The 19,163-nt window shown below is 45.0% G+C and overlaps 4 protein-coding genes and 1 pseudogene across 4 annotated transcripts; 2 read left to right on the top strand and 3 right to left on the bottom strand.

The window, feature by feature from the left end:
- The first annotated feature begins 768 nt into the window (after positions 1–768).
- Positions 769–1,857, top strand: LOC117852664 (uncharacterized). The gene is made up of 2 exons (XM_034734854.2): positions 769–1,403; positions 1,485–1,857. Exons 1-2 carry the CDS (start codon positions 1,266–1,268, stop codon positions 1,605–1,607), a joined length of 261 nt encoding a protein of 86 aa, XP_034590745.1. The 5' UTR covers positions 769–1,265; the 3' UTR covers positions 1,608–1,857.
- A 681-nt stretch (positions 1,858–2,538) lies between these two features.
- LOC140222646 (uncharacterized) lies at positions 2,539–4,374 on the bottom strand (annotated as a pseudogene).
- On the bottom strand, positions 3,882–6,531 carry LOC117852663 (uncharacterized). Its single transcript, XM_072293242.1, has 3 exons — positions 6,106–6,531; positions 5,563–6,029; positions 3,882–4,021 (listed from the first exon to the last, which is right to left on the bottom strand). Exons 1-2 carry the CDS (start codon positions 6,467–6,469, stop codon positions 5,698–5,700), a joined length of 696 nt encoding a protein of 231 aa, XP_072149343.1. The 5' UTR covers positions 6,470–6,531; the 3' UTR covers positions 3,882–4,021; positions 5,563–5,697.
- A 138-nt stretch (positions 6,532–6,669) lies between these two features.
- Positions 6,670–11,123, bottom strand: LOC117852662 (probable protein phosphatase 2C 58). Its single transcript, XM_034734853.2, has 12 exons — positions 10,810–11,123; positions 10,040–10,170; positions 9,150–9,213; positions 8,939–9,047; positions 8,683–8,836; positions 7,995–8,120; positions 7,783–7,906; positions 7,630–7,706; positions 7,460–7,512; positions 7,315–7,369; positions 7,047–7,231; positions 6,670–6,951 (listed from the first exon to the last, which is right to left on the bottom strand). The coding sequence occupies exons 2-12, from the start codon at positions 10,154–10,156 to the stop codon at positions 6,927–6,929; spliced, it is 1,089 nt and encodes a 362-aa protein (XP_034590744.1). The 5' UTR covers positions 10,157–10,170; positions 10,810–11,123; the 3' UTR covers positions 6,670–6,926.
- Positions 11,124–12,403: 1,280 nt separating this feature from the next.
- LOC117853614 (uncharacterized) lies at positions 12,404–18,483 on the top strand. The gene is made up of 3 exons (XM_034735928.2): positions 12,404–12,424; positions 17,347–17,517; positions 18,034–18,483. The coding sequence occupies exons 1-3, from the start codon at positions 12,404–12,406 to the stop codon at positions 18,481–18,483; spliced, it is 642 nt and encodes a 213-aa protein (XP_034591819.1).
- The last annotated feature ends 680 nt before the right edge of the window (positions 18,484–19,163 follow it).

Below are 19,163 nucleotides of genomic sequence, written 5' to 3'. Positions count from 1 at the left end.
TCAACAGAGAGTCCGAGAACATTGCCGCAGTTCGCAGCATGTATCGTGTGTGTTTCTGTCTACAGTGTTCGTGTGAGTGCGTGCGCTTCTGAGCTCGTCGGCGACGTTCAAGGCATCAACACTCAGGCGATCTCCGACAAGATGTTCAGAAAAAATGGTCCACTTTTTTTTTCAACGATGTTTTGCACCGAAACGTCTTATAGTTGTGGTGGTAATAACAGGAACGGAAGTGTGCTATGCATTAGTGTATCAAGTGTAAATGGCACAAAACAACTCTGAAAAGTGAGAGCTCCAAATAGGTGTCGTTTCTTTCTCTGGCTGGTACTGCATGGCTGTTGCTGGACGTTAGAGCGGCTGCAGAGACATGTATTGGACAACCATGGCAACTGCATCCTCTACACTCAAGAGGTATAAAGTTATTAGATCCGGTGGTTCCTCGCAAAAGGTTGTGCCCCAAGGACTCGCACTCGATTCGACAATAACACCGCATACACCAAACAACGATTTTGTCAGATCAGCATGCGGATATATAAGAACAGCTCGCAGAGCTGCAGCGGCGAGGTAGGTTCCAAAATACAAGGAGTATAAGCAACCACCACGAAACAATGGTTTGTGAAATTAAAAGCGGGATGTTACAGATGATTACTCATTCTATTTGCTTGGAATCTTGGGATAATTATGAGACCAGTTTCCCTTAGTAAGCCGGAAACAATCGGAAAATGTTCAGATCATTTTCAATAATGTTTTGCACTGGAACGTCTTATAATTGTGGTGGTAATAAGAATGAACTGCTACCCGCATCAATTGTGAAGGCATTCGAACGATCGTGATTTGTGTGGATGTGGATGGTGGAGGCTGGAAAGTGGCGAGACGAGCCTGCTGAGGGGTTGACTGTCGCAGCACGGTCGGCCCAAACTCGTAAGCCCAGCAGAGGTGCACCCTGTCACGCTCCATGAGGCCGACGTGTACCCGCCTCTGACTTCGCAGAGCCTCCGTCCCGACACGTGTAACCCGGCGCGGACACGTGTGGGTCGCCGGGGGCACCGGCCGCCGTACGATGCTCCTTTGCTTTGCGGTGCACGATGGTGCGCTCTCGGGAAAGCACCAAGCCACCAACACGTCATCTCCCCGCGCCCGTCTTTATCAACAAGCCGCTCCATCTAGAGACTCCGCAGGCAGTCGCATTCGCATTCGCCTACGTGTGATCCTCGCATCGCATCGGTCCATCTCGAGTGATCCGGTGGTTGTCGCGCTCGTCGTCGGCGATGGAGAAGGACGCCGGCGGGAGGAAGCAGGAGGCGGCGCCGGCGCCGGTGGCGTCCAAGGTGCAGAGGGAGGCCGCGGCGGCCGGCGTGTCCGTGACCGAGTGGCTGCAGCACGTCAAGGCCTCCTTCCTCGGCCTGGTAAGCAACAACAATTAGCTATGGAGGGCTGATTTGGTGCGCGTCATGGGGATTTGGTTGATTTGGTGTGTGCGGCCTCAGGTTCGGAAGGTGACGGCGAGGAGCGAGCAGGAGGCGGCGGAGGCGGACATGCGGGCGGCCAAGGCGCAGGTGGAGGCCACCGACGAGGCGGAGGCCAGGAAGAAGCAGCTCGCCGATCACTGATGACGGATGACCGACCTCCGACACGTGTAGATTGAACTGAAAGTTTTGCTCGCTATCTGCTTGCTTTATGCTGTATCGTTATCGGGAGTAACTGTAAACAGTGTCGTCGTGTAGTGTAATGGTGACAGATTCTGGACTTGCTGGCAGCCTGTTAGACCTTTGTAGCATGGACTATCTGCCACTATCATTGTAACAGAAGCTGTGTTATTCAGTGTTCAACTTGGATAAGATGAGCGCCTAGTTCTTTGCACCTGTTTTTTCCCCCCATGTAGTGGAATCCGAGTAACCATCGAGATTGGGAGGAACAAGCGATGGTTCAATCAAAATTGGCACCTACGTAACCCAAGCTGACACTCAGATGAAACACTTTTGAGGCAGCGAGCATCATGTCTTGGCACGAAAGAGATGCATGTGTAACCACAAGCGGCTCACAAGCATGCATCACCCTGCACCTAAAGCCATCAACCTAAGATTACAACTTACTCCTCCGTGTTATTTTAATTCTTTTTTCTCAAATTACAGATTATTCATAAACTTTGTTACTCTCAAAACTAAGTCAAAACAGCCAAAACAATCTTATAATTTAGAACTATAATTATATCCATACATTTAGAAAAAGATAAGTGCATTTAGAAATTTAGAAAAAGCCAAAACGAAAGCCAAACGATCTATAATTTAAATCTATAATTTAGAACTATAATTAATTTACGATCTTTACGATCTATAATTAATTTACGATCTTTACTATCTATAATTTAGGATTATAGTTTAGGACGGAGGACGGAGGAAGTACAAGGAAAGACTAACGATCTCTCATGCAAACTGCGGCTTGGACAGATACTCAAACCCTACGAGCACAAGCCATCTACGGCGGCATCACGCATGTCGAGCACCGAGTGTATGTATCTACTTGGCATGAATACACCATACGGAAGCATTCTAACTTTTCATCACCATTCACTGGTAGCGAACCAAATATCCGTTAGAAAACTGTTAGATCCAACCTGAAACTGAGGTTTGGCACTGGATTAGCATCAAACTGTAGTTAATGAGAGAATAACACCAGTGCAAGGTTGTTATTCCTCCTTTGGCACATATTCTGTCAAATCAGTTGTTGCAACTTGCAATCACGGTTCGTTACTTTTTCTTTCAGCTAGAATTTCTGTAGACCTATTTTCGTTTGCTTCTCTGGCCATTTCTGTGCCTACTCCTTGATTTCTGCTGGAGTTTCAGGAGAGCGGTTTTCATTTGAATCCATGACCATGCCAGTGCCTTCCAGCCTGGTTTCATCAGGAGTGCAAGACCACTTTCATTCACTCTGTTAGACATGGCAGTGCCACTGTGTCTTCCCTCTTGATTCCCAAAGGAATTTCAATAAGACTATTTCCATCTACTTCTTCAGCCATGTCAGTGACTTCCTCCTTGATTTCGCAGGAATTTCAAAACGACCATGTTCACTAAAGTCACTGGCCATTGTCATTTACCTTTCCCTCGCATGTAGCAGCTGTCTTCCTTACTTTTGTTTTTCATTCTCACAGCCTTTATTGACCTCCAAACTCTATTCAATAAACTGTGCTTCTTGCCCCGCAGATGGTCAGCCATGGTGGCGGCATTGATACACCTGACACTGCAGCGCTCACACCATACATAGTTGCCTTGTTGAACAACTTCATGCATTTCTCCATCAACCAGGATGTGGATTTTCTTATGTGCGTCACTAGGGCCTGCAACTGACGCTGCAACGCTCGCACCATACAAAGCCAGCTTTCTTTTCAGATGTTTTTTTCCCTTTAAGATGTTTTTTATGTTTAGCCTTACTAGTTGCTCTCACTTGACAGACTGCACAGCTCCAGTACCTGGCAGCATTTTGTAGTTCTGTTGGCTCGGTAGTTGCAGAAGTCACATTTTGTAGTTCTGCTGTTTCAGCGGTTCCTGAAATCGCATTTTGTTGTTCAGTTGGCTCGGTAGTTGCAAAAGTCAAAAAGTCGCTTTTTTGAACAACTTCATGTATTGCTCCTTTGACCAAGATGTGGATTTTCTTAGGTGCATCACTAGGGCCTGCACCTTTGTCACTTTTATTGTCACAAATCACCTCGATGCCTCTAGATTGAATCAGCTTGGCCAAGTGCCTTCTCCCTTAAGATGTTTATTCAGATTAGTCCTACTAGTTGCACTCACTTGACAGAGTGCGCAGTTCCAGTGCCTGGCAGCATTTTGTAGTTCTGCTGGTTCAGTAGTTGCAGAAATCCCATTTTGTAGTTCTGCTGGTTCAGTACTTGTAGAAACCCCATTTTGTAGTTCTGCTGGTTCAGTAGTTGCAGAAATCCCATTTTGTAGTTCTGTTGGCTTGGTACTTGCAGAAATCACATCGGCCTTCCTCTTACACCAGAAACCTTTGTTTCTGGTGAAAGAATCTAAAATAAAAAATTAGGGCCGAATTAGTGAAATGGAGCATGCATATATAACAAACTAACTGTAGAATGCACTGCTGCTCTGGAACAAGAGCCTGACTGAATTATTTAGGGGCACAAACTAAATGAATGTATGGACATGAAACAATCAATGGAGAGATGCATCAGCAACCAATGAAGGGGCAGGAAGGATCAGATTAAAGTGACAAGGAAATTATTGCAGATTCCAACTGTTGCCACAACTTGAAACTTAAATGAACAGGTAATTCCTTAAAAACCCTATTCTGAGCCCTGAATATTCGCCTGGATTCGATGACGGAACAGGAATTAAGCCTGTTCACTTGTGATACCACCATCCTAATTCCTAGCTCTGTTCTCCAAAGGGACTACTGTTTTCCATTAAAGTTCACCAGGTGGGTAGAAATTGTATATTTTGACTTCAGAGTTCAAGTGCTATTGTGATTTAAAAGGGCATTGTTCTTCAGCCTGCTACCTAAATGAGGTTTGTAATAGCCGCTATCTGGACCCGACTCCCAAGGCTTGGTGTCCAATCAAATCAAACAAAACAAATTATCATTATGAGATATATATTATACTGTATTGAATAAATGGCAAGGATTTGTCATTTATACATAATTTCACACTAAGTTCCAACCAAAGAAAAATGGCTACTGATTGGGCTTTAAACGGTGACCAAAAAACATTGCACATTGCGTTTTTAAGCTAGAATGACACAGGAAGTGCAATATGAAATGACAAAACAGGAAAAAAATGATACGGAATTTGGGAATATTAACCGATCCTTCCAATGATAATCAGATTTTTTTCAACTTTAACTAGCAATATATTATAAATATACTACTTTAAATAGAAAGATTTATATATTATAAAAGTAGTTTTCATAATGAATCTAGTAATATCAATCTATATAAAGCTTTGGGGAAAGCTAAATTTCACCTGAGTGTTTTAGAAGACTCCAGCACATGAATTTTAATGGCTCAGATTTGTGGCTCTTGGATGGTGATTATATAGGGTAAGGAAGGTTCAAGTGTTTTAGCCCGCCAACACAAGTTTTTTTTTCTTATACCTTGTTGTAGCTAGTTTACATTGAAATCACAGTACATAAAGTTACAATCACTTTTGGTGTGTAATTCTTTTATAAAAGATGGTGTAACAAAAATTAAGATGCTAGAACATCCCATAAAACCTGTTTTTTTTAGCACAAAGTTAGACATAATCTCAGTCATAGATCTTAAAGCCATTTTGTTTCTTAGCACAAAGTTAGATCTAATATAAATCATAGTTGGATAGCTGAAAATCAAGTGCTGGAAACCTCTAGAACACTAAGTTGTATAGACACTCCAAAGTTTTAGATACTGATGGACAAAATAAACAAAGGTTCGACTTAGAACAAACTTATTTATGGCCGGTAGCTAGTAGCGACTTTTAATGCCAGATATGGAAAATGATCTGATCAAGTCCTTTTTCTCCTACTTTAGCAAGGACATCATGCATGGGCACTGTAAAGGGTAATACTCACAAACCTCAGAGTTCTTGCTGGTCTCGGTCTCGCACACCTTGAGCCTGTGCTTCGGCTTCAGCTTCGGCGGTGGCAGGGGCCTCCTCTTGACAAGTATGGATTGCTCAAATCCCACACGCCCGAACGAAGCCTGCGGTGGTCAGTGCAGGTGCACGCCCACCGGCATCAGGGGCGGTGGCACTGGCGGCAGGAAGGGGCCGTGGGGCCCGAAGAACGCGCCCGGCGGCACGAAGGGGCCGTCGGACCCGACGAACGGGACGCGGCCGAAAGCGCCGCCGAAGCGGGCGCGCGCGACGGCGAGTTCGCGGCGGACCTCCTCTTCGATGAGCGACGCCTCCTCGATGAGCCGCCGCTCAACCTCCTCGCAGATGAGCCGCCGCTCCACCTCCTCGCGGATGATCCGCTCGCGCCACGCCGCAGCCTCCCACTCGAACGGCGAGGGCGGGGGCAGCTCGCCATGGAAGGGCCCTGCTGCGCGGGAGCGGCGACCGTCAGAATCGGGAAGCTGGTGGAGGGTTCTCGAGCTCGGGGATGGATGGGTGCTTACCTCGCGGTAAGTAGCGCCGGTCGCAGGGGCGGGAGAACCGGGCGGGGGACGGACTCCGCCCGGCCGGACGGTCGCCGGCGCGGAAGCGGAACTCCATGGCTGCGGGAGGTAGGGTTTGGGGATCAGTGCGGGTTTTCCAGCGGCGCTGCTGTGACTGCGCCAGGCCGCTAGCGTACTGTCTACTGTGCTGATCAGCTGATGCAGAGGCCGGCGCGGGCCTCGGCTTTGACGCTACGGTGAGGCGCTTGCTTCGCTCAACACGAACACGGCAACACCCGAACCCGGACGCGTAGAAGTATGGATCATACCATTTCGGCAAATTTCCCCAGGAATCATCACCGCGACTGTAAACGTGCAAATGCATGTTAGAAGTGAGATTGACGCTTGTAATGCCTAAAAAATCCCTGAAGTAGTCCAACTAAACTAGGTGCAAATCTGGCAGATAGTTCAGTGTTCACTGCAGGACCAAACTAGCACAGGGCATTCGCAAAAGGGAAAGGAGGCATTGCCATTCTGCCACAAGAATAGCATGAACCCGTATAGGTGACAGAGAAGAGCACAAGATCCGCTCGAACGGACAAATGAACTATCGTATAACACCATTTCCACCCACAAATGTACAGTTAGGTTATGTCAGATGGCCAAAATCACACCCGGAAGAAAATAGCAGGTTGGGTTACAGACAACAATTGGAACAAAGAACAGCGTTTACGCCAATTCGACACATGGTTGGTATGTACATTGCAACATCGTACTCCTGTTTAAGCCAGGTCCAGCATCAAGCCATGCTTCAAGAGCCATTTCCTGGATATACCTGTTCATCATGAGCCATTCGCCTCGGCCAGACTGATCATAAAGACCTTGGGTTAAGACGAGTGGAAGAAAGAAACACCGGCAGCAAAAAAATTAATAAAAAGTTGCCATCATCAGACGTGACTCACTGGGTCTCCGAGCATTCTGTGTCACCAGTTGATTGCTCTGCACCACTGGCTTCCTTGGTCTGAGTAATCGGCTTCTTGAACTGCACCAGGATCATCGTCATGTTATCGCATCCCTCGCCGCCCATGGTCGATGGAGCCAGGCATCTGTCAAGCACTCTTTCACATACTGCGGAAAGGCTTTCCTCCTGCATTTTGTAATTTTGCTTCTTTCCATGAGTATTGCCAAAGACCAAAACATAAGGTAAGAACTAAATTACTTGGTACTCACATTGTTTATATGCTCACGGATGAAATCAACCAGCTGTTGGCTTGACATGCAGTCCCTGATAGTCATAACAGCATATATGGTTGTTACTTCTGACAAAAGCAATAATCATGTTGAACCAGAAACTTATTGATCGAGAGGAATTTACCAAATGCCATCACATGCCAAAACAAGAAAGTCGTCATCATCACAAAGCTCAACCTGCAGAAAAGAATAAATTACAAGAGCTATCAACGGGAACGAAATGGTAACACAATAGCCTACATAGTAACCTGTGGTTAGCTGGAGGAGTGTGAAGCAACTGCAGAAGTCACTTACGATGTTTATGTCAGGATTTGCGGTCAAAATTTGCTTATCAGGGGACAAGAACTTGTTTTGTTTAAATTCCATGTCTCCTAAAAAAGTATTTGTCTATATAAGACATCATGTAAGGTGCCAGGTATTGACAAAAACCAAGTAAAACATGCGTACCAATAGCCCTTGACAAGTTTAAAGTTCCATTTACACGACCCATTTGGATGTAACCCCCTGCATTTTGTATCCTTTCTCTCTCTGCCTCAAGCTCTGGTTTATGGTCTCTCGACAAATTGTATGCCTGTGTCATGCAGAAGAAGTACAAAATGAGACGATCTTACATAAAACTGTGTTGAAATATAACACAAGGAGCAACAAGAACAACTGACCTGGCCATTCCTTGAGATGACACAGCGCGAATCACCAGCATTTGCCACAATGAGTTGCCTATTTCTCACTAATGCTACACAGGCTGTACTCCCACAATTTGGCCCAATAAAATCAGAGTGTGGTCCCTGATAAAAGAAATTGCTGTAAGACTACTTTGGTGGATGGATATTCATTTCCAACAAAAGAACTAGCCTTGGCAACAAAGAAAAATGCCAAAATGATAAAGTTGATTTCCAGCACAACTGCAAGAAGAGGCTCCTAGTTCAGGAAATTGGAACCCACTATTCAAGAGTCTGCATTGTTCAGAAATACAGCCATCAATTTTAGATGTTAAAGTTAAAGGAGTAAATTTCCTTCCTATACATAGGTATCCTTTTCAAGAGTTACCATTGTTAGGCAACACAACCATCAATGTTACTAAAAGAATGAATTTCTAACTTATGCATAGGTATCCTTTTTACACCTTAATCCATCAGTATTGCACGTCTATTCAAGAACCATATAAAGTCTACCCTTACACACGTTTCAACCATAAATGATTTTAGCCCCAAAAATAAGTGATGCAAGATTTTCAGAAAGAAATCTAAGGACCATACCAAATTAATTTTAAAAAAGGCAGATGCCATACTTTTCTATATAGAAGAAAAGGAGTAAACAATTGTGAATCCATGCTAGTTCCACAAGTACCTCCTCGAAAGCCCATTCGTCATGTCTATCATTTGAATCACTTCCTTTAGGGGACCAAATCAAGCCTTCTATTATGCCAGTAAACTGATTTATCTTATCTCCAAGTGCTTGAAGTTCCCGCCATCCTCTTTGGCCACGCATCATTTCATCCATTCTGAAACAATGCAATCAGAATTTCTGTTCACATCATTTGCTCCAGATTAGCAATGGAGAAGTAAAAGTGCAGCCATACTAACAGTAAATGAAGTTATTATACCTGAAGAAAGCTCTGTAGACAGCAGCACCCAGGTCACCAGCTGCATAGGCTTCACTGTTGATAACTTCTCTGTGCAGATATTTTGCACAGAATTTGGCAACTACTTTTCCTGAGGCAAGAAGATGATACAAAGGGATCAGCAGCACATTTTTCTACGATGTGTAATCAATCAAAGACAGTGAAAGGGCACTGTTCTTTGCATTCAAGTTACCTCCATGTCCATCAAAAACGCCAAAGAATGCAGTGTCGTTGTCAAGATCTAGCAAAGCCGAGTGCTGGAAAATTGCAAAGGCTTAGAGATTGTACAATAGACTGATCAAATACTATCATAACTAATTATATTGGTGAGATTCCATCCTCTCAAAAGATACCAATGAAGCACATCAAGAATTGTATTAGTACTATGCTAAGAAAACAAATCATAGCTTCTCCTCTAATGATAGTCAACAAGGAATATCATGCATATTCATAGGTTCCAGTCCTCAAGGTTCAAGCAGAGCTAATCTTTCAGAGCAATGTCAATCACATGGTTTGACTTTTGAAGCATTATTATCAATCCAACATCTGGAAAACATGGCGAAGTCAACAAAAAAAAAGTTAACCCATTTTGTGCCATGCCCAACATCAGGACAGGGTAGCAAGGACAGAAACTAAAGCTCGTTATTGAACTCACGAATTAGCCATGTTTCTAAGTTCAGCAAATAATTTTTTAAGGTAAAGTAACATTCCTTTTATGCCAAAATTCAACACACAAGAGACACAACTTCCCTCAAGTGCATAGCTCCACTAACCATGGCAGTTAATAGCCATGTAACTCTTCAGACCTCAGCTATCTATTTAATAACATGTGCCTGCCCCAGGTTCCCTAACTTCAAAGACAGCAATACCATGTAAGGACTACATTAATGATACCAATACTCGGGGTTTTTTTCACTTTCTAGAACATTCTGCAAGTTTCCATAAGTACACACGGACAACAAGTGCAAAGTATTTTTACCCAACCAGACTCTCGTGCCTGTATCGAGGTAATACTTACAAGACCAGGAATAGCAACACAAAAAGTCGTGATGAGCAGATATAATTGATAAAATAGAAACTCACGGCATCTTCCATAGTTGCACGCCACCCTTGCATAGATGAAAGGCCGAATTTAAGCTTATCATTTTCCCCGTCTTCAGATAGCTTCTCGGTTTTTGGAGTGCTAAGGTAAACCCCCATTCTCCGAAACGTACCTGACAAAGAACATGTCAAATAGAAAAAAAAAATCTACTGCTCAATAATAAGTTAAGGAGATTATTTCAGAAGTAAACCATGGCGTGATCGCTGCCATAAGTACACAACAGGCCATAAACTTAAGTCCAGCAACCTCCCCTGATTGGAAGATCACATAGTAAGAACTAAATTCAGAAAGAGATTGCCAAATCAGGCATGCATATATATAACCATTCAACTTGCCCTTGGATAGACATTACTCATTAGCAATACATATACATCGATACAGTTTGGAGCTCCTTTCTCCTGTAGTACGTAGTACCAGCTAACAACTTACAACCATGGAGCAATCGATGTAAACACGGATGAGATAGCATTCACCCATGAGCATACAATTGTACAAACATCCCGCAGGGGGCAGCTTTAACGTAGGACGCTGTGGTTCAGCTGAACCCTCAATTTTTTCTGGAAGTTAACGCACCCGCACCAATTGGATCATAGATGGCTGGACTAGATTAGTATGAGGATACCACGCAGTTACCAAATCCGCAGCTAACTATACAGATATAGCTGCCCGGATTCATCATTTACTCGCAATCACAGCAAAGGAACAGGGTCACCTACTCGTAGACAACCCATCCAAGCACAGGGTTACTCACCAGCGAGAGAGGTAATCCGAGCCCGGATGGATCTCCAGTCCCCGCTCCACGCCAGTACGGCACCAGTAGAAGGCGGAGACGGAATGACGGGTTAGGAGGTGACCGCGCCTCCGGGGTTGGTGCCGCCGTGTCCGGTGGTGTATACGGTCGCCGCCGAGGCACGGCAGATTTGCGGGGAACAGGGGAGCGAATTCGGGGACTGGAGACGGGTGCGGGGAGAATTTGGGGGTTGAAAATCGGAGGAGAGGAACGGACCAGGGGAGGAGAACGAAGGACCAGAGAGAGAGGAGACTGGAGATTTCTTTGTACACAACAGTAACTAACTCTATGACAATGTGGGCCACCTAGGAGCTCTCCCGCAGCTGCGCCTCGCGGGTCACGGACCCACCCCGGTCGACCGCGCTCAAGTCTTCGAGCGCGTGACATGGCTCTAGCTGGAAGCGTGTTGTTCAACGGAACGGAGATGACGCTTGCTGACGATGCTGCTAAACTTTCAAGTTTGAGACGAACAAGGAGCCGGGAGTGATGAACTGATGCCGGCAAGCATGGATCATTGAATTCTAGATTGAGACAAGTTCATGTCACACGTTTGGGATGAAAAGTTTATAGAAAAGAAAATTAAGGAGGCGATCCGAAGGAGCCTCTCAATTCATGATCACCACCATGACTAGCGGCACCTTGTCACCTCTCAACCTGGTACGATTGAAGCCGCCCATCGCCGGCCGAGCAAGGGGACCCAACAGGCCAACAAGCCCAAACAGGCAGGGACAAGGCGATGGTGATACAATAGTCTCATCTTGAGTTTTTATTTCTTTAGCTTTTCCGAAAGGATAACCATGGCGAGCCATACAATGTCACTATTAGCACTATGAAGGCACGAACTGCTGTTTGTTATAGGCGCACAGTTTTGACACAAATTGTCAAGCTGCCAAGCTTGCGCAACCAAGCTAAAAATGTGCGGCTGGCACTAGATGTTTGCCAAATTATAGCTTCGTTTCTAAAAGAGAAAACCTATGCCTTGTTTCCTTCGGAGAAAATTAAGTCGATGAGCAGTGCAACTTTATTACGCACACAAACTTGGACAGCATGCTCGGTGTCTACTTTTCTTCAGATATGGCATAAGGCGTCGTTATCTTTCTGTTAGTCGCCTCTGAAAGACCGGATAACAACTGGACCAGCTAATCCTGGAAAGAAACCATTTCTGACAGAGGAAATGGCCCCATGAAAACAACCCGGCGATACAGCTCCACTGTTCGAAGAAAATGGGTGTCAGTTCTCTGGCGGTTACATTGAAAGGTGACGACGGAGTCCGTCGTCTCTGCTTCGATGTTTTCTACTAGGAAGGTTGCTGTGTTTTTTTTTCCTAAAAAGAAACAAGAAGAAGGTTGTTGTGTCTTGCAGCCATCCAATTTGAAATTGCAACGAGGAGGAGGAAACTGACTCTTGACTTGTGACTGTGAGCACATGATCTTGGATGGCACGCTTTCGTCAAGCTGCGATCAAGAGGATATTGATGATTGGGTGGTATGGGTCAAAGCCGACGCTATTTACGGGTGCGTTTGGTGAGTGTCCGGCGGTTGGTGGTGAACCGGTGATGACCGATGAGATTGTTCCGGTGAGTTTGTTTCAGATCGCATCCGGCCGGCTTCGTTAGCGAGGCTTGCCTTTTCGTCTGGCATTAAGAACAGAGAGTTCGCTGCCCCTGACATTTTGAAAAGGTCGCAAATGTTTCTTAAACCTAAACTAAGCGGTCTTATGCTATTCCTTCGATATGTATCTTGGTTAGTCTGGATTTTTAAAAACTATAGAGATTAGAATTTTTAAAGGTACGAACAACGACATGGTCAAGCTGTTCTTCAAACGAATATCTGATTTGAATGTTGACAAAAACAACCTCTCCCGCCAGAAAAAAGAATGCCCTCTACTTCTTTTCCTCTCTTTGCGGATTGAAGCATAAAAAGGGACGTGGTTTGACTCTGCACAGTCCTCCAAATTCTAATCTTGTTTGAACTGTAATTTCTCTTAAGGCCTGTTTGTTTCATTAGAATCTGCTGGAATTGGAATTAATTTCCAAAATCACCCTGTTTGGCTGCCCTTGGAATTGGAAAGAGGGATTCCTGGTGATTCCATCCTTCCTTCCTCACATTCCGAGCAAAATATCAGGAAAACGATTCCCGACTCTCCTCGCCCCGACTCTCCTCCACCCGACGCCTCCCGACTCCGCGCCGCCCCAGTGCCGCCGCTCCCGACTCCGCGCCGCCACCTCCCGCGCCGCCGCCTCCTACTCCGGCGCCCCCTCCGCCAGCCCCTCCTCCGCCACCCCCGAATCTGCGCCGCCACCTCCCGCGCCGCCGCCTCCTCCTCCGGCGCCCCCTCCACCAGACTCTCCTCTACAGCTCCCTCCGCCGCGAAGACTCGTCCTCCGCCCGGCCGCCTCCTCCGCGAAGAAGGCGACGTCTACCTCCTCCGCCGCCTCTCCTCTGTGAAGAAGACGACGTCTACCTCCTCCGCCGCCCGCTCCTCCTCAGGCGCCCCCATCTACCTCGCCGCCCTCTAGGGTTCGTCTCTTCTCCTCTAAAATTTGACAGATCCTCATTCTCTTTTGAATTCTACAGATCATTGCGTCGTTCTCTTCATTAGGTAGTTGGATGACTAGATCTCCCAACTAGTTCTGCTAAACTTTTGCATATGCCAATAACAAGATTTGGTTATTGTTATCTTACAATGGATAGTTATAAATGTGGAATGGTAAGCAAATTTTGAGAACAAGTTGTACTGTGCCAGTCATATCAATTTTGCATATTTCACATGCATGTGCATCATTTTCTAAAGAACAAGCTGTACAGCGTTAGTCAAATCAGTTTTGCATACCACAAATGCATAATTTTCTAGCAGATAGTTAGCCTTTATTGTGTTCAGTGAATAATTAGATGTATGATCAATGTAAGCCATGAAGATCCTAGCTATTCAGCTACTGGGCACTAGTTAAACATAGCACCATCTCCTAGTACTGCAAATCTTATGTGGCTTTCGGTCATTATGTGGCTGTGAATAATACACTCACTTATGCATTCATTGGTGTGTAATGCAGGACTGTATATATGGCTCAACAGATACAAGTTAATAATCCATGATGGGCTGATCTGTCATAACAAATTAGGTAAACATTCTGATATTGGTGTTTAACTGTCAAGGCTAGCAATGCTATTCTTGTACCATATATCTAGTAAGTTATGACTTGACATTCGTTAGATTAGTATATTTCTCAAGCCATCCCTTTTGTGATGTACATTAATCATTCTTTATGGATTTATTTATTTCATTAATGAGATACATGACTCAGAGAACTCCTTACATCGTTTTGGTGTAAAAAATGTTCAACTTTGAGTGATTTTAACTTGTATCTGTTCTTTCGCTTTAATGGAGGAAAAAAAGAATCACAGATGTTAATATTATCAGTATATGCTAATGATTCAAGGAACCATTGCTCTATATTAGCATAAACTATTGATATAGATGCTTACCATTCCAAGTAATTATGACTTGTATGTTAGCATAGAGAATCTTACAGTAGGTAGCATATTCTGTTATTCCCACGATTTCCTGGAGACCTGGACTGTTTGACACTTAGACCGCATAGCTTGACCCGTATAAATTTTATTTACTGCTGATAGATCTCAGTTTAGTTCATCTATGTGGTACCACACTGTAACGCCCGTAAAAATACACCCAATTAAATCACTCGATAAAAATGCATTCCAAAATTTTTCCGACCGTTGAGCTCCGTCAAACCTTTTCCCTTCCGTCGGACCCGCCGTTCCGGCCCCGGCTCGTCAACCCTCTTTTTCCGCTCCCCGTAATTTTCACCGCGTGCCCGTCCAATCCATCACGCGTGCAGTCGAATCCCGCAATTCCCGCCATCTTTTTTTTCCCCTCCCTTTTCTCCCTTCTCTTTCCTTCTTTCTTTTCCCTCCTCTTTCTTTCCCTTCTCCTTTTTCCTTCTCTTTCTTCCTTCTCTTCCTTCCTCTTCCTTCTCTCTCTCCTTTCTTTTCCCTACCTACTTTTCCCACTTGCGCCTGGCACCTGGCGCACCACCCCCTGCCAGCACGTGCACCGAGGCGCTCGGGGCGCGCACGCGCGCTGGGCCGCGCCGCGTCGGGCCGCGCGCGCGCCCGCGCCGCACCGAGCCGCGCCCGCTCGCGCCTTGGCGTCTAGTGCTTGGCCGGGTGCGTCGCGTCGTGTCGCCGGTCGCCGGTCGCCGCTCCTGTGCCCTCGTCGACCACGCCGCCACGCCGTCCATGAGCTTCACCACCCCGCCACGCCACCGGCCAAAGGTCTGGCCGCCATCATTGCCTCGGCCTTCGCCCGCCCGTGCGCCGCCTATAAAAGGGGGGGAGCCGAGCCCTGCACCTCCACACCTTCACCACGAGCACCTTGCCTTCCTCCACCACCACCACCAGAACGCCGCCGGCCATCCCTTCCTCCACCTCCTGTTGACTCCAGGAAGAAGAAAGGGGTAAATCCCTCTCCTCGCGATCCAACCCACCAGTTTCCCTTATTCGCGAACAAGTCCTCCCACCATTCCAAAAATAATTACAGATAGGCCCCTGCTCTCGCGGTTCAGTCCTAAACCTCATTTTAAAGCCCCTAATACTCCTTTAACCCGTCATTTCATGCGCCAAATTTCCTCCAATCAATCCCAAATTCGACCACGGCCTCCTCTCATATATTTCCGCCGAGGCATATCAAAATTTCATGAAAATACTCTTCCTACCTATTTTCCGTTCCTACTTCCTGTTCGGAGCTCAACGGGTAAAATCTTTTTCCTTTTTATTTATTGTGTGCTCGTTTGTGTGTGCCGTAGATCGCGGAGTACCCGAGGAGGAGCGCGAGGAGGAGTTCGACCGCGAGCCCAAGCCCGAGGACCAGTACCGCGAGCAGGAGCTCCCGGAAGGCTTTGAGAACGGCAAGTCCAATCTCACCCTTTGATGCATATTTAATACCCAGTTTTTCAGACACAACCTATTGGCCTGTTTTATAAAATGCATATTGTTTTATCGCAAGACATGGTTGGATAGCCACCCCTTGATTGTTATGATTATTCCTTGTTGTCCCATATTTATCTCTAAATATGAGTTGCTCTGTTTAGATGATAAATACTGCTAGAATGCTTAGGAACTCATTATCCAAATTCAATCATGACTACATCTGTTTATTCGGAAAATAAATGTGTGAGTATGTTCAACTGAGGAGTTGGGTTTTCGGGTGTAAAGAGAGGTGGTGGATGAGATGGATGGGCGTTTCTTGTGTGGAATGCCGGGTTGTTGGGCTCGTACCTTAGTGGTTGAGCAGAGTGGGAGATATCCATCTTGTCATGGCTAAGGACCGAGTTGATGTGTCATCCTGCCTGATTCCATCATCGTACAACCACTCGACCGTTGTATGGGCAACGGCTTAGCATAAACCCCACTAGCTAAACTGCTAGGCTTCAGGTGTGCTGGTGAGCAATGGGAGCCCTTGGAAAAGGACTAAGCTCTTGGTGACTTAGGTCCCGGTTTCGGCCCCGTGGATGGGTTTCTACCCCTTGGGTGCTTCCGTGTTGACTAGTCAGTGTTGGCTAAGGTGGGTAATGGCTTTGTTAGGATCCGTACCGTCACTAAGGTGATCGCGATATGGTACCCTACTTGTGGGAAAAGTGTACAACATCTGCAGAGTTAAAACCTATCCGGGTAGCCGTGTCCACGGCATTGGACGAGTTACGGCTCGGTCACACAACTAGCTTTTGGGGGATGACTGGTATTTACGGTGTGTGTGGGTGTGTGGAATTTTGGAAGTGTCCGGCAGTTGTGCCGTGCGCTGCGGCGGACGGGGAGTCCGGTAGCGATAAAACTTGGATCCTTTGTGTAGGATCAACCCCACTTGATCTATCGTTTATTAAAATGTTTTCATGAAACTTCTGTAAAATGAAACCCTGCATATGTCTAAAATTCAGCTTTATTGCAAATAAACCATAGCTACATCCTTGATAATTCATATGCATATTCTCGTTGTATCCCCCTCCGTGGATGGGGTTGGACTTGCTGAGTACTTTTGTACTCACCCTTGTGTTGTTGCTTCAAAGGAGGATCCGGACTTCGTCGCCGAGGACTTCGAGTAGGAGGTTGCGTGTGCACCCAACGCTGCCTGCGGTGTTGGCCCCTTTTGCAGGATGCTTCCGCTGACGCTTAGTTCCGATTGCAGCCCGGAGTCCGACTGGACTGCAACTTGGAATTGTATTGTTATCGCTTTAGTCTTGCTTTGGGTGTGGCTTGCCCGCCCGCTCCTTCGAGAGTTGTACGGTTTCTGAACTATCTGTTGAATAAATGTGTTATCAGCCTCCTGGGACTGATAAATTGGATCACATTTAGTCTCTACTTATGTGCTTTAGATGCCTGACAACAACATAGACTTGGTTAATACAAGCATGGAGCAAATGAGAGAGATACGTAGGAAAAAGAGAAAAAGAGTGGCTGCTTTATTTGTTTCTGCTGTCATGAGCATGATTGTGCACTGGATATCTCAAAAGACAACATCATGGCGAGGAACAAGACCTTTGACAAACACTACACTATCATCAATGGTATGCTGGAATCAAGTGGATTTGGTTGGGATTGGAACAAAAACAAAATATCTGTTGATAGTGATTCTGTATGGGAAGAATATGTGGCGGTAAGTTTCAAAAACCACTTATTTACTTAAATTTGTGTTAAGTTCAGTAACTGTAACTGCTTAGTACCTGATTAGTAACTGCTTAATAACTGCTTGTTAAATTCTGTATGGGAAGAAATGAGTGGTACTGCTTAGTACTTGAATTTTGCTTGTTAAACAAAAACTTCTATATATGTTAAATATGCATCGGTTTGTACCCACTTGTGGTATTCTAGAAATTCTGGTGTGTAGCTATGTGGCCTCAAATGTTGCTTACTGTTTAGAAGTAGTTAAGTAGGGTGCCATTCTAGAAATCCATATTATTTCTTCACTTTGAACTTGCATCATTACTAAAATGATAGGTTTTATATTTTACTGAACTAGTTATGTGGCCTCAAATGTTGCTTACTGTGTATCTAAACTTGCATCAGTACTAGTTATATCTACAAGTTATATTAGCTGATGTCATTCACTTGTCCATTAACCATGTTCAGGAGGGGTGTGGATATACATGTGTTAACCATTTATTTTTTGTAGAAAAACAAAGAAGCTTCTGGGTATAGGCACAAGACTGTCTTGTACTGGGACTCGATTACCTTGGTGTTTGGCAAAGACCATGCTACCGGTGAAGCGGCAAGGACTGCAGCTGAGAGCTCAAAAGACATGAGTAAGGAAGATCTTAGTAACAAAGAGCCCACATCATCGGCAACTTCAGGAAGTTTAAAGAGGCAACGGTCAGGTGACTCTTTTACCTCTATGATAGCTGAAAAAATGGACAAGTTCGCTGAAGCACTAAAGAAGGAAGCCCCTAAAGGACCAACATCAAAAGAAATTCTAGACACACTGAATGAAGTACAAGGATTGGATGAAGACACTTTGTTGGACCTATTTGATATCCTGACCGGTGATGCACGCAAGTACGAGTCTCTGTTGGCGCTTCCAGAGAGGATGAGGAAGAGGTGGCTTCTAAAACAGCTCAACAAGTGAAGAAACTAGTTCATCTATATCAAGTGATGGATAATATCTATTGAACTTGTAATAATATGTAGCTCATCTGAAAGTATTATCTTGTATTTTATCTATATTTTTCTAGCTGGAGGTATGTAACTCGTGTATGATGTGTCCTTGCGTAAAGATTGTTCATGGGTGTCATCGACGCATAATGAGCTCCAAGCTAGGAATTTCGAAGCTATCAGATTTAACCTATATTTTTCAAAGAAGTAGTTTCCTCTCTAATCAACCAAACAATATTTGGAATCTAATTCTAGGAATTAGTTTCTTTGTACATCCAAACAAGAAAATTGAAATGAATCTAATTCTATGTAATTTAATTCCTATTGAATCTAATTGCTAGAATGAGATTCAATTCCATCCTAACAAACGGGCCCTTATGGTATACATAATATTTGTAGCAACAAAAGGATAACTATAAGATAATACAATGATATCCCTTTTATATAACAAGATATACGTTCTGTTTCACTAATCGTTGGTTACAAATTACGATGCTTGGATACTCAATTACATGCGCATCTTCTTACAAGAAATTAGAGAGGTCTTTAACTTGTGGAAGTCAGATAGAAGCTATGGCTTAGAAGCCCACCTGGCAGCCACACCATCGTCCAATTTGCTTACGCGCGACCGTAGCCTAGCAGCAGGACGCATCA

This window comes from Setaria viridis, chromosome 4 (genome assembly GCF_005286985.2).
Source record: "Setaria viridis chromosome 4, Setaria_viridis_v4.0, whole genome shotgun sequence".
Taxonomy (NCBI): domain Eukaryota; kingdom Viridiplantae; phylum Streptophyta; class Magnoliopsida; order Poales; family Poaceae; genus Setaria; species Setaria viridis.
Note: the sequence above shows the minus strand (reverse complement) of the source record. Positions and strands in the feature narration are given on the sequence as shown.

Coding starts and splice junctions, on each gene's coding strand:
- LOC117852663 (XM_072293242.1), bottom strand. CDS start 6,469: ATGCATTTGCACGTTTACAGTCGCGGTGATGATTCCTGGGGAAATTTG. Junction 6,030..6,105: donor CCGGCGCTACTTACCGCGAG/GTAAGCACCCAT, acceptor GCTCCCGCGCAG/CAGGGCCCTTCCATGGCGAG.
- LOC117852662 (XM_034734853.2), bottom strand. CDS start 10,156: ATGGGGGTTTACCTTAGCACTCCAAAAACCGAGAAGCTATCTGAAGAC. Junction 7,232..7,314: donor TCCGTGAGCATATAAACAAT/GTGAGTACCAAG, acceptor TACAAAATGCAG/GAGGAAAGCCTTTCCGCAGT. Junction 6,952..7,046: donor ACAGAATGCTCGGAGACCCA/GTGAGTCACGTC, acceptor CTTTATGATCAG/TCTGGCCGAGGCGAATGGCT.
- LOC117852664 (XM_034734854.2), top strand. CDS start 1,266: ATGGAGAAGGACGCCGGCGGGAGGAAGCAGGAGGCGGCGCCGGCGCCG. Junction 1,404..1,484: donor AGGCCTCCTTCCTCGGCCTG/GTAAGCAACAAC, acceptor GTGCGGCCTCAG/GTTCGGAAGGTGACGGCGAG.
- LOC117853614 (XM_034735928.2), top strand. CDS start 12,404: ATGACCGATGAGATTGTTCCG. Junction 12,425..17,346: donor TGACCGATGAGATTGTTCCG/GTGAGTTTGTTT, acceptor TGCTGTCATGAG/CATGATTGTGCACTGGATAT. Junction 17,518..18,033: donor TATGGGAAGAATATGTGGCG/GTAAGTTTCAAA, acceptor TATTTTTTGTAG/AAAAACAAAGAAGCTTCTGG.